The 15609-nt window shown below is 38.2% G+C and overlaps 2 protein-coding genes across 3 annotated transcripts in view; one reads left to right on the top strand and one right to left on the bottom strand.

The window, feature by feature from the left end:
- The window catches only part of LOC145498353 (enteropeptidase-like), a 29148-nt gene extending 16171 nt beyond the window's left edge, over positions 1–12977 (bottom strand). Inside the window, exons 1-12 of one of the 2 annotated variants that reach the window (XM_081478275.1) lie at positions 12445–12977; positions 12041–12208; positions 10127–10250; positions 9644–9735; positions 9044–9127; positions 8161–8303; positions 7382–7457; positions 6675–6707; positions 5896–5928; positions 5114–5254; positions 3163–3395; positions 2508–2622 (exon numbers count right to left, since the gene is read on the bottom strand). In XM_081478275.1, coding sequence (XP_081334401.1) covers positions 2508–2622; positions 3163–3395; positions 5114–5254; positions 5896–5928; positions 6675–6707; positions 7382–7457; positions 8161–8303; positions 9044–9127; positions 9644–9735; positions 10127–10250; positions 12041–12208; positions 12445–12505 — 1303 coding nt within the window. In that variant the 5' untranslated portion in view covers positions 12506–12977. The remainder of the gene's footprint in view (positions 1–2507; positions 2623–3162; positions 3396–5113; positions 5255–5895; positions 5929–6674; positions 6708–7381; positions 7458–8160; positions 8304–9043; positions 9128–9643; positions 9736–10126; positions 10251–12040; positions 12209–12444) is intronic. The other variant, XM_081478276.1, reaches the window with a different exon arrangement.
- A 1082-nt stretch (positions 12978–14059) lies between these two features.
- LOC145498389 (uncharacterized) lies at positions 14060–15408 on the top strand. Its single transcript, XM_081478318.1, has one exon. It carries the CDS (start codon positions 14235–14237, stop codon positions 15246–15248), a length of 1014 nt encoding a protein of 337 aa, XP_081334444.1. The 5' UTR covers positions 14060–14234; the 3' UTR covers positions 15249–15408.
- Positions 15409–15609: the final 201 nt, after the last annotated feature.

Genomic DNA, 15609 nt, shown 5'->3' with positions numbered 1-15609 from the left:
CAGCTGAACGATCCAGGCAGTTTGACATCTTACAAGCAAAAGAAGCAATCTTTCTAAGTGCGGATGGCTGTTCAGAAAGGGCGGGTGAGTTTTCCGTGCCAGGGTACCAGTTGAAGCCCAGTGATGGAAGAAAACTGAACTTTTCCATCAAAGAGCTCAGAGCAATTGTGGAAAAGTTGAATGTCATATTGAAAGATGTAAAGGAACACGATTCCACACTCTTTCAGTCCAATGGGCTTGCTTTAAAGCAGGGCGAAGAATTTGCCCACAGTTTTAATGTAAAACAGATCAAATGTATAGAAGCTAAGTTGACAAAGGTCACGCAGGACATGGAAGCACTAGAAAATAAGAAGAGCAATTATAACAGCATATTCAAGGGCACACTCAAACAGCACATCAACAAAAGGAGAAGGAAAAAAGAAAACCGCAGAAAGTCAAATGAAAGAAAGAGGAAGCGGACTGAAAACAACGTCCAACGAGTTTATGGAATCTGTGTTGGAAACCCGCTAGGAAATGATCTTCCACAATGCCTTGTGTACCCTCCTAGAACGGCCGTCCCGGAAGAGTGTATTAAAGTTGAGGATGTTGCCACGTCGTTATTTAGAAGAGATGGGCCATACATTGCACAGCTCTTGGAAGGGAATTATTTCACCACAAACCTTGAGCAGGAAGTCAGAGATTATGTTTACACCTTCATGTACCCTGAAGAGTACACTCTGACGGAAAGCATTGCCGCTTCTTGCAGCATTGGTGAAACAGACTTCCATAGCAGCACAAGCGGCGACGAAGAACTCGATGACAGCGAAGATGAAGATGAGTGCCAGTGAAAGTTGCATTCGAAAATAACAGTGTTAAATACTTCTTTTCAGTAGCTACAAATGCTTTTTGTCGCCAAACGTTTTTTTAAAGCAGAAGGAAAGTTTGTAATAAATTTGTATCCTGCCCTCTATGTTTATTCTATAGCAATTTTTTTGATATTCAAACATTATGCCATTTTAAAGTTTTACTAAAATATTTCACGTGACCCCCCCTTTTTCCCTTATTTTTTTGGGATTGCCCCCCCTCGAAAGCCATTTTTTTTGGCATGGCCCCCCCCCAAATCCCACCAGCCCCCCCCTACCTTATAAAAAATGAACGGTCCCTTATCTGTGCATCTGAGGTACATTCGCGGTACACTATTATTTTTTTTCTTGGCAATAATCATATGACAAACACTTTTACTTCTTAAATATGTTTAATATGGAATTTCTGTATAGTCCAAGGCCTGTGATGACCCAATTTCAATAATTGTGTTTAGGCGAAACTTACGGCAACTCACACCGCAGCAGTTAGCTAATAAATTCCCAATTTTGGAGGAATCTTTGGTGAATTTAAGGCTATTCATGCCTTATCCCGAACAAAGAGTACGTTTTTAGAATATTTGCTTCAAGGTAACATTATTTTATGAGGGAAACTTAAGAATTTATGTGGGAAACTTAGGAACAATAGTCGGTGCAAAACTGTGTCACGCAAGCTTTCGCGTCTGAATATTAGCTATGTTGATCGTACTCCTGTAGTTCCAAAAGGTTAGTGCCCAAAGTTTTTTTTCCTGTTCCCGGTATACTAGCCCTAGTACTAAACATGGATATTGGTCAGGGCTCCAGATCACGTTATACTTTTGAGAAACACTCCTTCAACCAGCAGCATGCCCGCTAAAATTTTGCGAAGGCTCTCTGTATGGCATTTTCAAAAAATTATAATTAATTTTTCTTGTGCCCGATTTTAAATATTTTACCGTTAATCGAAAGAAAAAACATGAAATAAAATTATCTGTCAGTTTTATTGTAATTGAAGAAAAGCGGAATTTTTCAGCTCCTTCAGCGCAACGCCTAAATTTGACTCGAAACAGAACGGTTTCTACGGTTTTGGACCGTACTCGGAAATCGTCGCCAGAAATATTGAAAAATAGCACTTAAAGCCAAATTATTGCTATTTTTATTTATCATATGGACTAACTGTCTCACACAGAAAATTTGAAGAAATTCTGTTTTCGGCCGAAAATCGAGTGGTCGGTTCTTACACGGACAGCCTCTTAAAGTTCTACTTCGGTATCCGCGAACACAATTTAGCCCTGTGAACTGAGAAGATGAATACCCGAATACACACCGGTCTTAGAAATGTTAACCAAGTATAAGGGGCGTAAAAGATGGTGGAGCAGGACGATGATGCAAAATTCGCATAAGCGCACTTCTCTAAAGTTTTCCTGTAAAGCATAATTGAAGTGTATTGAATTGAATCCATTTTGGAAGTATTTTTAAATTGCAAACAACCATTTCTATGGGCAATGCTATGTTGAAATATAGCTACCAATGTAGAACGTAAATCAATGAGTATCAGAGCAAAATGGTCAGAAATGTTGAATCTTCATGTTTCGGGAAAAAAAATGTTTTTTTTTTTTTGAGAAACTCTCTATTTGAAGGTATGACACCACCTTAATTACTGGTCCCTACTTACCGGTACCTACTTACCTGGGGAAGGAGGAGTGATTCCACTTCCTCCTCTGCATGACCCCCCGGTTAAAGAAAAATTATCAATAGCAATGTCTCCTTTATAGCCTGATCCACGAATCCCTTCGAATTTAATCTAAAATGTAGATGAAAAAATTAATATTATGTTACCTTTTTTTTATCATTTTCTCTCTGCGAATGCATAGTAATGGTGCTGATATTATATAAAGTGCGTTTCTGTTGAAATTACCTGCACGATGTATGCGCATGTTATATAACTGTTAAACCTTACAAAATTACAGGACATATATCGTTTTTTTGTTACTTACTTATGTTACCATAGAAAGACAAAAATGTAATAATTATTGCATTTCTATAACCTAGTTCATGCAGCAATTATATTTATAAGATACTTGATTTTGTTAATTAATATTATCCTGCCTTTGTCACTTGCCACAAATCAAACCACATAACATAGCTGCACTGTTTTCGAAAACATATATCATGGGCAAATAGTTACATATCTCCTAAAACTAAAAGTTATAGTTGTTCGGTCGTTTTACTCAGATCTTGACTGGCCACCCTTTCCCTTTCCATGAAATTTTCGCCTGTGCCTAATGAATATTTTCAAATTTAGAAATGTCTTAACGAAGTAAAGAGTAAAATATTTACGAACATCTCCACTTCCGTTGATCGAAAATTCAGCTTTTTTCCATTGATTTCCCTGAGACCCGCTCTTCTGGAAAACGTCTGTACTTCCAAGTTTCACGTTCAGTTGATTGATGTCCCGACCATACATATGATAATAGAAGGATAGACAAGCCGGCCCTCCTGTATATCCGTTGAAAATGAGGACAGCCTTGTCATTGCCCTTGCGTGGAGATGATGTCTCGATGTAAATATATTTACCTTTGTTAAAAAAGAACAATAAAAATGTATATATATATTTTTTGTTATTTTTTCGTTATTATTGCAACACACCTTCTCGAGACAATGATATTTGTCTTCATATAATATACTCTTGTCATTTATTAAAAAATTTTATATAGAGCGTTTTCTGATGTATTTACCTAAAAGAGCAAAGTTAAAAAAAAAAGTGAAATAATGATAACTTCTGTATCTACACCTTTAAATTGAAAATATGCCACTACGAAGCACTTACTATAGGCACACAGCGCCGCCAAGAGGAAAGGAAGCCACCTCGGTTAATTTGGATTTACTCATGCCTGGCCATCCAGCCAGTTCGTATAGTTGGATCTGTTTTAAGGTGGGCCGCCTTACGAAAGTATTTTTTGCCTAATTTCTCTCTTTTCTGGTGTTTTGTGTGTCTTTTATTTGTTATTTGGTGTTACATTGATGTTATTATCTCGGAGCACGCGCAAGAAAGCAATATAACACATTTATGAATTCCAAGGTTAACAGGAAGTACGAAAAAAATAGCTCTAAAATTAAACAACATAACTACTAACTACATAACAAATGTAACCTGGTCTTCCAACCCATCCTCCCCTTATTACGTTGAAGAACTCATACCAAATAGAGCGGATAAGGAGGCGCTGTAACGTGAATGTAAAACGTATTGACAAAGAAAACAACTTAGGCTAAGGCTCAAATCCGGGAGTATCAAGTTATAATTAGGAGCCAAAGCACTAATTATTGTCGGTCAACGCGCTTCTCGGCGGCAGCGTCAAGGTTTCGAACCTGGAAAGGGCCCAATATTGCACAACTTATATATGCAAAGGAAAGCAAATTTAACACTATCCACAATCTCAGCTCCTGAATATGGAAGGAAATAACTGCATTGCTTGCCTTTCAACTCACTTTAGAACCCTCTTTCCGCCCCCCCCCCCTCCCCCACCTCCTAAAACAACAACAACAACAAAAAAAGGATGTCAGAAACGGGTTTTCGTCAGTGTTTAGCGGGCAAATTACCGTGTTCATCACTGAAGATCTAATGATTTCGGAGCATTCTGCCCGAAGAGTAACCTTAAGCAATTGCTATGAAAGCGTTAAAGGAGCCACCTCACGCTTTGTGCATCTTGAAAAGATTACCCTAAGTTCTTCAAGTGCATCGACTGTAGTCCGTGTTAATCATCTCCATTCTCAACCACTGCTGTTCCCTTGTGCGTTATTGTGATCTCTTTGGTGTTGTTGATTTATATTAGCAAACTACTATTTTAAGGTTTCCTTCAATTTAAAGGTAATTTTATATGGCCAAAATAACTCAAATTAAATGCCGTGACTGAGCTTCTTTTTAATCAATTCGTTATATTAGTTCGAATTCCTACCACAGGATCACTCATAAAAAGCCCTATAGAACGTTCTTCGTTTCATTCACAAAGAGTTGAGTCAACTCCCACAGGATTGGTTTGTTACATCAACATGGCGGCCGTTTCATTGTTTTGGAACACTAGTATGGCTTCCGTGATGTTATGTGAAGACGCTCTATTTTAGGTAGTTGCCGAACAACTTGACGAAAATACTATGGCTAAAAGATGTATCAAATTTACTTTTCTTGTAAGAGCTAGGCTGCAAACAGCCAAAAACTAGCCAGAAATAAAACAATTATGACACTGAAAAATGATAGTCGCCGTTGAGTGAGGTATCATATATATGTCGACAGTTACCTGAACCCGAATGATCTGCAGAAGGTCCTGTTCCAGAAGAAGGAGTTCCTCCGGAACGAACTGTCCAATCAAAGTCGTCAGAACTGGACTGGGACCATCCGGAACACAGACCATTGTCAAAATTACAACTTGTCGCGGAGCCTTCAAAGTTTAAGAGAGATAACATGCCAACCACGTTAAGTCATGTATTATATGAGGTACCAGCGAGAGATAATGACTTGTTTTGTAATCTTTCGTTCACATTAACTCCGAAAAACTGCGCATCATTGGATTACACTTCATTCTTTGTTTCCGAACAAGGGCCATTCCGTCCTGGTTTCATAAACAATTTTTTTTATAGTTTATGACGCTCGCTTCGTGTTAAAAAAAAAATGTTTTAATTATAATAATAATCTTCACAGTATCTTTGCACCTGAAAAATTGGCATGTCACAGTAACTTTGGATATGTCCTTTTATCAAGAAAGAACAGTTAAGAGATTTATAGGCCTCATTCCGAAGGTTTCTCCTAACATGATTTTTATTGCAAGTCATTTTAACCAATTCATCCGTGGATAATCTGACCGAGGGTGCTGCGTGGATGTTTCTTCTCGTACTGTCCACGTGATTAAAATTCGCGTGATAACAGGATTGGCTATTTCTAAACCATCCTGCTGGGATTTCCATCTACTGGAGTGATCTAATAAATTTAACTTGGGAGAGATTGCCTTGGGAATAAGGTCTGTATGCATATGGAGGACCAACTCTTTTTCCCTTTGTCTTCTCTTGTTCTTTTAGATTCTACCTGATGGATTGGTTGGAGGGGCTGCAGTTGTTCCTTTTTTTAAAAAAAATCATGAAATAAATAATAATAAAAAGAACTTTTAAAAACAAAAAAAAGAACATTTACATATAAAAATCGTCCAAAGCATTCTGAACAAAAACTCTACAGATCTATAGGGTTTTTTAAAGAAACATATAGTTTACCAATAGCAATAATTCATTGGTTTAATCACATTGACAAACCCTTAAGGTTACTACTTTCTCTTCGCTGTTGGCCGACCTAGATCGAGTCCACCAAGTGAGTTAGTCCCACTAGTGCTCAAGATAATCATTTTTTTTTTATCATAATGCCGCAACACACAGTCTGTTCTGCGTGTTCTGCCTAGTGTGAACGCAGTATAGGATCAATTCTCCCATGCACGAGCCTCTTCCAAAGATAGTTTGATAATGCCAATCCAACTAAAACATTTCCGAGAAGTGGCTAATTTAGCCTTATGTTCTTTGTACAAAAAAAAAAACAAAAACAACAACAACAACAACTCAGATTCATTATTCTTTCGAACTTTTTCCTTTGTAGATATCATTAAGTCGTGTAGTATGGAATGTCCTTCTGTTGAGAGATGATTATTTTTCCAGTTACTTTATGCTATGCAAAATTGGCTATTTTTAACCCGTCCAGCTGAGATTTCAAACTACTGAAGTTATCAAAAGTTTACTTGAGAGGGATTGCCTTGGGAATAGGGTCTGTATGGAGGATAAACTATTTTTCCCTTTGTCTTGTCTCGTTCTTAGAAATTTTACCTGATGGATTGGTTGGAGGGGCTGCAGTTGTTGCTGGCCAACAAAAAAATAAAAAATAAAAATTAATGTAAAAAAAAATGTTAGTAAATCAATATCATTATTAAATTAACAGTAAATTATAGAATAACTGTTAACAATAGACGATGCATGATGCTGTTAACTGGTCTCATTCTCAAAATTCTCAAGGCAACAAATGTAGAACTCTGATTGTGCTCTTGTTTCAGCACGGCGATCTCTACTATTCTCTTAGAACTACCGAATTTAAACTTCAACTTTCCAATCGTGTATATTGTCGTTTGTTGATTAGATAAAAAGCGTGTTCACTAGACAAAAAACTGAGGTCTTTCTAAATACCCAACAATATTAAAAAGTGTTCTCATCCGTGAACTGAAGGCCCATCCATACTACGCCGTTGGAATTTGAAAACGGAGGTTTCACTCTTAAAGCGCATCAAATGCTTCCGTCCACACCACTCTGGAGGAATTTAAAAACGCAACAATTAACGGTTATTTTGGATTTGACTGAGGAAACTTCGTTCAGGGGAATCACATGATTGTCGTGACTTCAACGTTTTAGAAGAGCTCCGATTAGTATGGTTGATAAGCTTACTGTAACTGTATAAATATAGCTGCGTTTATAAATTTCTCCGGCGTGGTGTGAATGAGGCCTGAGCTATCAAGATATTTAAACATTTGCTATCTAAAAACCTGTTTGACAGGAGTAACGCAGGCTCATTTGCTGGGCGTCAATAGGGCTGAGTCCGTTTCGTTGACCAATGGTAACCTGCGAAATAAGGCATTGCAATCCTGAGCTGTATAGATTTACAAACAAGTCAATGTTTTAACAAAGGATGTGAATTATTTGCTTTTGTGCACGGTCGTTATGAAAATTTCTCGTTGACTGAGTTTTGGGCTCTTTTTATTGCTCATCGAAACAAAACTTGCAAACACGATGCTTTAAATCACATTAAGAAACAACAACAACAACAACAACAACAACAGCAACAACAACAACAACGACAACAAAAAACACTAGCAAGAAGTGTAAAATGCATAAATATTTATATTGATTGCTGACGCTGAGAAACTTACACTACGAAAAAAAAAACTTTTGAATACATCAACTGTCCAGTTGAAACCTGACACTTCGCTTAACTTATACTGGAACATAATAATAATAATAATAATAATAATAATAATAATAATAACTTTATTATTGTGTCAAAAGGCAGTAGCCAAGGGGAAAAGTCCCCTCTACTAATCGTGGACACCTAAGTAGTAACCTAATTAAGCATTTTACGCCTTTTGTTTAGAAATCACAATTTAGGCTATTTAAAATATGCACACATGATTGATTGATTCATTGTTATAATGCCCAAGTTTATAACTAAAATGCCGCGTTTTAGACATAACCATGGCATATTCTTATCTGCATATATAGTTATAGTCTTTGCCCAATAAAGTTATTGTAAAACTCGGTTACTCACCCCAGGCTTCTTAGGAACAATTGTTGGTTTGTCGTTCTTTGAGAATGATTTTGATCTGTAGTGCATGACAGATCCATAGTCGTAAGGTGTACCGCGAGAATCAATAATATTGGTGCCATACTTTCGGAAGTTGTGTTCTTTACCTGAAAGACAATAGCAATATAACAGGTCAATTTTAAGACTTGTTTTAAAAAGCAATAGCTCGTACATAAACCTTACTTTTCATGTTTCAGTAAAATCTTACTTACACAGTGAAATACCTGGTATTGGCATGGGTTAACTTGGTTTAACTTGGGTTGAGTTATTCTGGCAACGTACAAAATAGCCTTCAAATTGATGGGAACCTCAAAGTAATAGTAAACTAAGCTAGAAAAACGCCAAAGCGGTAATAATACACCATGAGGGAACAAGGATGATTAAGGATAGCACCTAAACGAAATTACTATCTGAAAAATAAAATTCAGGCTCTCTCTGCTTTGAAGTGTTTTGTGTTATTTTGCTTTAATTAATTACAAGTAATACTTCCAATTGAAAGTGAAGAATGATCATCGCAGTAAATTTTCCAATTTAAGCAATTGGAAAGAAGAAGTCTGAAAAAATCAGGGCTTCAACCGGATTCGAACCCGTGACCTCCGCGATACCGGTGCGATGCTCTACCAACTGAGCTATGAAGCCACACATTGGGAGCGAGGTCAATTGATTGAGTTCATATCTTCCCGTGAGGAGTGAAATGATGTGAACTATATCTTGAAATGATGTGAAGTATATCTTTCCAATTGCTTAAATTGGAAAATTTACTGCGATGATCATTCTTCACTTTCATCTACAACCGCAGTTCAGATATGAATTATTTCAAATATACTTCAATACTTCCAATTCCTACCGTCTCTGATGTTATCCCACATTATCGTTACATAATTGTCTCGATCAGGACGAGATTGTTCATGATAGAAACCAAGCGCGTGACCTGTATACAAAATGAAATTTGTTATTTACAAAGAAAATCAAACACCAGAAATTTGATCGCAAAATTGACGGCATTTGAAAAGTAAATTTTAAAGACGGGCTTGGTACAGAAATAAAACTAATACGAATCGTTCTGCGGTCCAAATTGTTTCTTAGAGTCCACCTAACTCTCCAGTTTGTTTTTGTTTTTTATAACGTCATCAGCAACCCCCGCCTCAGAATTGCTAAATGAGGTCGCAGAACATTTCAAGCGCGATTTTAAAAAGGCATAGAAAATGAAGAATTCAGCCAAATGCATTTTTTTTTTGGCAGAAATGCTTCGGATAACACAAGTTTCATTTTAGCAAATGTAAATTTTGGGGGTCAGGTGCACTTCAAGGGTTTTTTGTCAAAGCACTAATTTTGTAGCGGCAAAATTAAAACGTTGTGGCTGTATGAATTCGATCAAGTAAGGTCAACTCTGTTTGGTTTTCACGATATTTATGTGACTGAATAATTGTCTAAAAGTTATTTGTACCGATTTCATGAACCACAATGCCGTGTTTCCAACATCCACTCTTCAATGATATTTGTTGTTGTCCACCTTTTTTGCCCACATGCGACGAACATCTAAAACAAAACAAACAAACAAACAAACAAACACTCACACAGAGCTAACGGAAAGGAGGGGGACAGCTACAATTATTTGTATTTTTCGAGAGTGTTTATTCTTAAGCAATTAGAAGTTTAAGAATTTAGTCTGTTGTTAAGACTATTCCTTGTCTCATATTTGAATCCTACTTTCGGTATGAGCGCTTAATGGAATATGACTCGCTTACTGAAAAAAAAAAAAAAAAAAAACCCTCGCTCAATGAGAAGCGCGTAGCGCGTAGCGCTCACTGAAAGGTGAGCGCTGAATCGCATCTTTACCGTAAGCGTGTAGTTTTCTATTGCGCATTCTTTAATAGTTTTTGGTGCTCATAATAGCTCTTTAAGTAATTTATTTTCTTCCTCATCTTACCCCGATCCCTTATAGAATGATACATAATCTTTCTCCGTGGTCCTTTTCTTGAAGCGTACACATGTTTTCTGTTCCCACTCCCGCATGGCACTCCGGATAACCGCCATCGCACTTGACTCTGAACCTGAAAATTAGCCAAAAGTCCTGTTAAATCTGAGAATTTCTTGACCTTTTATTTCTCAAAAGGACGACATTTTCTAACGACAACGACAGGAACAATAGAATTTGCGAAGGCACTTCAAGTCGGGGAAAAAGGGAGAGCAGTCCAAAAAACAAACAAACAAACAAACAAACAAACAAACAAAAACAAGAAAGGATAATGCAACGGGAAAAATAAACACGGAACAAGTAAAGGCCGCGCTGCTGCCCGCCTTAGAAAGGATAAAGCACATTATCAGACAATTTCGTCCATTGTATCCAATGTATAAACAATGCGTTACCGTATCGTGGGAAATGAAAGAAGCTCACAAACTTACAGAGAGGCTGAGAGATTTTTTCCTTCAGGAAAGGAAAAAAAACGTATTTGCCTTAGAAAATATATATTAGGAAAATAGTTTAATGTGGTATTCGGTCGTCCCATTGCAACACAAACTCACCCGACTACAGTAATCTGCTTTCAATGTAAAGAAAATATTAATCGTTTATACTATTTAAAAAGCCGAAGGAAGGTAGAGCTTTCCCGAACCAGCGGCTAAACCGATAAAAATTTAGGTGGTGTGTTTTTTTTTCTTAAGTTACAAGCGTTTAGAGTTCATTTATATTGGTTATAGGTGCAACCACCGTTATCTTTGTCTGCCATCAAGACGGCGAATACCTGGAAAATTCGTGGAGCTCTGTACGGCGCGCAGTGGAGAGTGCCCACAAATTTTGTTCTATATGTTTTTACATTGGTGTTGGTACTTTTGAGTTATCCCAGGCTCGATCCTAGACCAGGTGCCACATTTGCCACATGTCACGCATCGCATATTCCGGAGTTTGGCAGCAGGTTTTGAAATATAACTCCGACAAACTATGACAAAATATAATTGTTAAACCTCTGACATGCTGAAGAGAGGTGAAACTTTTGCATGTAAAAAATTCAACTTTTTGGAATAAAAAACAGTGTTTTGCCGGTCAGCGTCCAACATTTATAGGTAAATTTCAAAGTCTTAAGGTAAAATAGCCTGTTTTGAGCTCATATTGAAAACCATCTCGCCAAAAATGAAAAAAATATATATATACATTCGAGCTGACCCAAATAAATATGATATTTGACATTGGATGTAATTGTCGACTTTCTCTCAAAAAATGGGGCCAATTGGTGAAGGTCGCAAATTTACCTTATCCGTTCTTATGCGACCAGCTTCAAAATATGTACATGGGAAGTTACAGATATGTCGCTTTTTCTGCTATCGAATGTGGACGGACAAGGCTAAAATGTAGTATTTTTCCAGGTCTATTACACTTCAAGGAATGAAATCAGCTGCAAAAGTTTATTTCGCAGACTTGCTTGTGTTGAATTGAGTACGTTTACCTGAATCTAAATTTTACTAGTGTAGCTTCTTTTATCGCTGATAGTCGATCGCGCGCTAATATCTTCTTAAAATAACAAAGGCTTCTATTAAAGTATGGTCTACAACTCGCCTTATTTCGAAAACAAGCGTGAGCACAGTGACCCTCCTCCCCTCCCCCCCCCCCCCACCTCATCGTTTGTTTTTGTTTTTTCAGGGGCAAGAACTGTATGGACTTACTGCATGGCATTTTTTGTTCTTTCAAAAGTATTGTTACCGTTCGCTAGTCTTGGAGTGAGAAATAACAACAAAAGCTTATTGTTGGGTGTTTGGTGTTGTAAAGGGATAGAAAGAGAGAGAGAAAAAAAATAATCATAACCAACTAGTAATCAAGGAAATGCATCATTGAGATCAAAAAACCTACTTAATGAAGACTCAATCTCATAGACTAGCACTGCACCAGGCCATTTTTTGGTTATAATTGAGCCCCGGACATCGCCAGCTCCACTCTCAATCATAAATGCCTGATAAGGCGTCAACTGCATGTCTCCCTCATAAAGACCAGCATCTCGTCCGTCGAGCTCGAGATTTTCTAAAGGCAAGGCAAAGCTAACTATTAAAAGACATACTTGTAGGCATGGTTAGCTATTATAACGCAATTACAACTCGACCTGAATTGGTCTTGGTTTGTTCTAATCAGTTTACCAGATCATTACAAGATTCTCGACAACGTTCCGAGGAGCTCGAAATGATCAAATTTTCGGCTTTTTTTCGAATAAATCAGGTACTATTAGTTGCAGATATAGGCGTTCTCCTGTGCATGCTTACCTTCTGGGTTTGAAGCTAAGGCGACCGCGAGAAGCCCGCAAAACACGAACAGCAACTTCATGTCCTTCTTGTTACACTAGAACACTGTGTTCAAAATGATTGTGCTGACGCACTTTTTATATCGCACAAACATCACATATAGAGTTTACATATTCGGCTTGGGACATCTGCAACACCTGCCCAAATATCAATTCTGAATGATACTGCAATTGAAATTAAAACTGCGCTGCATGGAGAAAAATTGCGTACAAGCTCTCGTTACACAGTGCTATTATGTTTAAACAGCTGCCAAGTCCCGTCCTCACTTGTTTAGTTTCATTTCGTTTAATTGTTGTTGCTGTTTGTTATCACCATAACGCCATTTTGCTGTCAAGCATTATCTCATTTTACTTATGATACCTGAAAATAAACATTTCTACAATGGTAGACAAACGTCCATGGGACACTACATGATGTAACGCAACGAATTACCTGAGTTTTACGTTTGAAGTTTGAAAAAACGCATGGCTATCCTTTTAAAAATACTTGCTGCCCCCCCCTCCCCACCCAATACAGTGCTGAAACTCAGGAGAAATTACAGGAACTATTTTTCAACCTATTTAAACCTATTAAATATGGAGTCTAGAGGCATTCTTGGGGGTTATCGGGATACGGGATATGGGATACTGGATGTTTGGAGAAATAATGGGATCTGGGATATTCAGAACAGATTGTCCGGGATATTAAATAGGAAAACTGTTGATTTTCGAATGATTCAAATATCGGGATAGGGGATATTTAGGCCAAACATTCACGTGGAAATAAGATACTTAGACCGTAGCCAATGGGGCATCAGTCTACAAGACATGCAATTCATACACATCAAATGTCAACCAAATCTTGTCGATCAACGCTATGACGGCGATTGCGTTCGTTATTTCAATTTAGGGTGAAACGAGTTTGCATTTAGCGACACGTGCTGTCAAGGAAACCTTTGCAGAAAACTGTAGCTCAGCACTACGACCTTTTTTTTTGTTAAGAAGATTGGGCACTAGTTGGGTACGGATCGTTCTTTGTAGCCCCGGTGGTATTGTTTGCATTGATTGTTCACACTGAGATTTCACAACTTGTAACAGATACAGATCATTGCACAACTTACTAACGCACGAATGCAATCCTCGATTTGCACTTATTCGTGTTTGTAAAAAAAGGGGGGCTAAAAATTGTAGTCCTGGTTTTGTTTTAGATTGAGAGTGTGTCAATGAGAAAACCAGGCAGGAGTTGATACGATTTCGCTCAAACTTGGCTCTATGTTGAGTTTGGTGATTGAACGATTATGGCAAAAAATTAGGTCAAAATATTTTTTTTCCCCTTCAAGTTAGGAGTTATTGTCAAGGGAAACTAATTAAATATGCGATTTCAAGAGTAACTAAGAGTTCAGAGTTTCTAATTTGCATAAGTTAGACAAAGACTTTAGCGCGAACTGAGTCTGATTGTACATTTAAACACGGTCGTAATTGCATTCGTGAACAAGGAGGACACATCATAGGACACCAGCAAGTCACCAGGTGTTATGTTATCAACATAACACCTGGTGACTTGCTGAATGTAATGAATGTGAAGGCACAAATGTACCTTTGGATGAAACCATTACGATTCTCGCAGACAGAGCCTTTAGAAACAACTGGTTTAATTCCGAGTATGATTTGAACATTTCAAAGCAAGACCTTATTGATCTTTTGGGTGTGGCCACCAAGGGGCAGCTTTTCCAATTTAATGGATCCCTGTATGAGCAGATCGACGGAGTAGCGATGGGGTCACCCCTTGGGCCCTTGCTAGCCAACGTATTCATGTCGTCTATTGAAGAGAAACTAGATGTTGAGGGCAAGCTGCCACCTTACTATCGTCGATATGTTGACGACACATTCACTGTGATGCCCGATTTGTCTACAGCTAGGGACTTTCTTAACACCCTCAACCACGCTCACCCCGCCATCAACTTCACTATGGAGGTCGAAAATGATGGAATGCTTCCCTTTCTCGGTACTCAACTCCTAAACAGAGCGCCTCGTATTGAAACTAAAGTGTTTGTGAAGCCAACAAACAGTGGTCTGCTTCTCCATTACCACAGTCATGTCGATAATAGGTACAAGCGCGGACTATTGACAACTATGCTCGATCGCGCACATCGCCTGTCTTCGTCATGGTCCTACTTCACTGAGGAGTGCGAACGACTGAAGTCTGTTTTCTCTAAACTGAAATATCCCAAGCACCTTGTTGACTCCACTGTCAAAACCTTCCTAAATTTAAAGGTCGCTGACCAGCCCTCATTACGGTCCAGATCTACGACAGAAAACACTACTCGGGTTGTCATACCCTTTAAAGACCAGGAGTCTGCTAATATCGTGAAGACACAGTTGAAAGATCTCAGTGTGAAGCTGCAGACCAGTGTTCAACCGGTGTTTACGAGCCGCAAGATTGCCCAGGAGTTCCCGACAAGCGAACCTAAGCCTCAGCTCATTGATCAACAATGCGTTGTGTATAACTTCAAGTGTGACCAGTGCGATGCTGGTTATGTCGGTTACACCCGTGGCCATCTGTTCGTACGCGTTGATGGACATAGAAGCAAGACCTCGTCAGTACGCAATCACTATGATAATAGACACGCAGGCAGGATTCCGGATGACCTTCGCAATTGTTTTAGCGTGTTGAAAAAATGCCACAACAAGTTTGATTGTCTCATTAATGAGATGTTACTCATTAAACAATTACGACCGTGTTTAAATGTACAATCAGACTCAGTTCGCGCTAAAGTCTTTGTCTAACTTATGCAAATTAGAAACTCTGAACTCTTAGTTACTCTTGAAATCGCATATTTAATTAGTTTCCCTTGACAATGGCGCCAAGATGTCGCCGAAACGTCGGATTTATCTATCGTTAGTTTTTGCCTGTATATGTTTATCTAAATCATTGTTGATTAAGTTAGGAGTTCCCTACAAAAATGGCAATTTGTCACTAATTTATGGATATTTAATCAGCTGTCTTTGGTTCAGTACAATTTCCACAACGTGATCCACCGGGAATTTCTAGGTCATATTTTATGGTTGGCCATTCGTTTCAAAATTACGACAGGGTATACGCGGGTTTTTCTGTCGCGTATACTTGTTTACATACGTTACGTATAGG

The sequence above is a fragment of the Orbicella franksi genome, chromosome 9, assembly GCF_964199315.1.
Source record: "Orbicella franksi chromosome 9, jaOrbFran1.1, whole genome shotgun sequence".
Lineage (NCBI taxonomy): Eukaryota > Metazoa > Cnidaria > Anthozoa > Scleractinia > Merulinidae > Orbicella > Orbicella franksi.
This window is presented reverse-complemented; position numbering and strand designations above follow the sequence as displayed.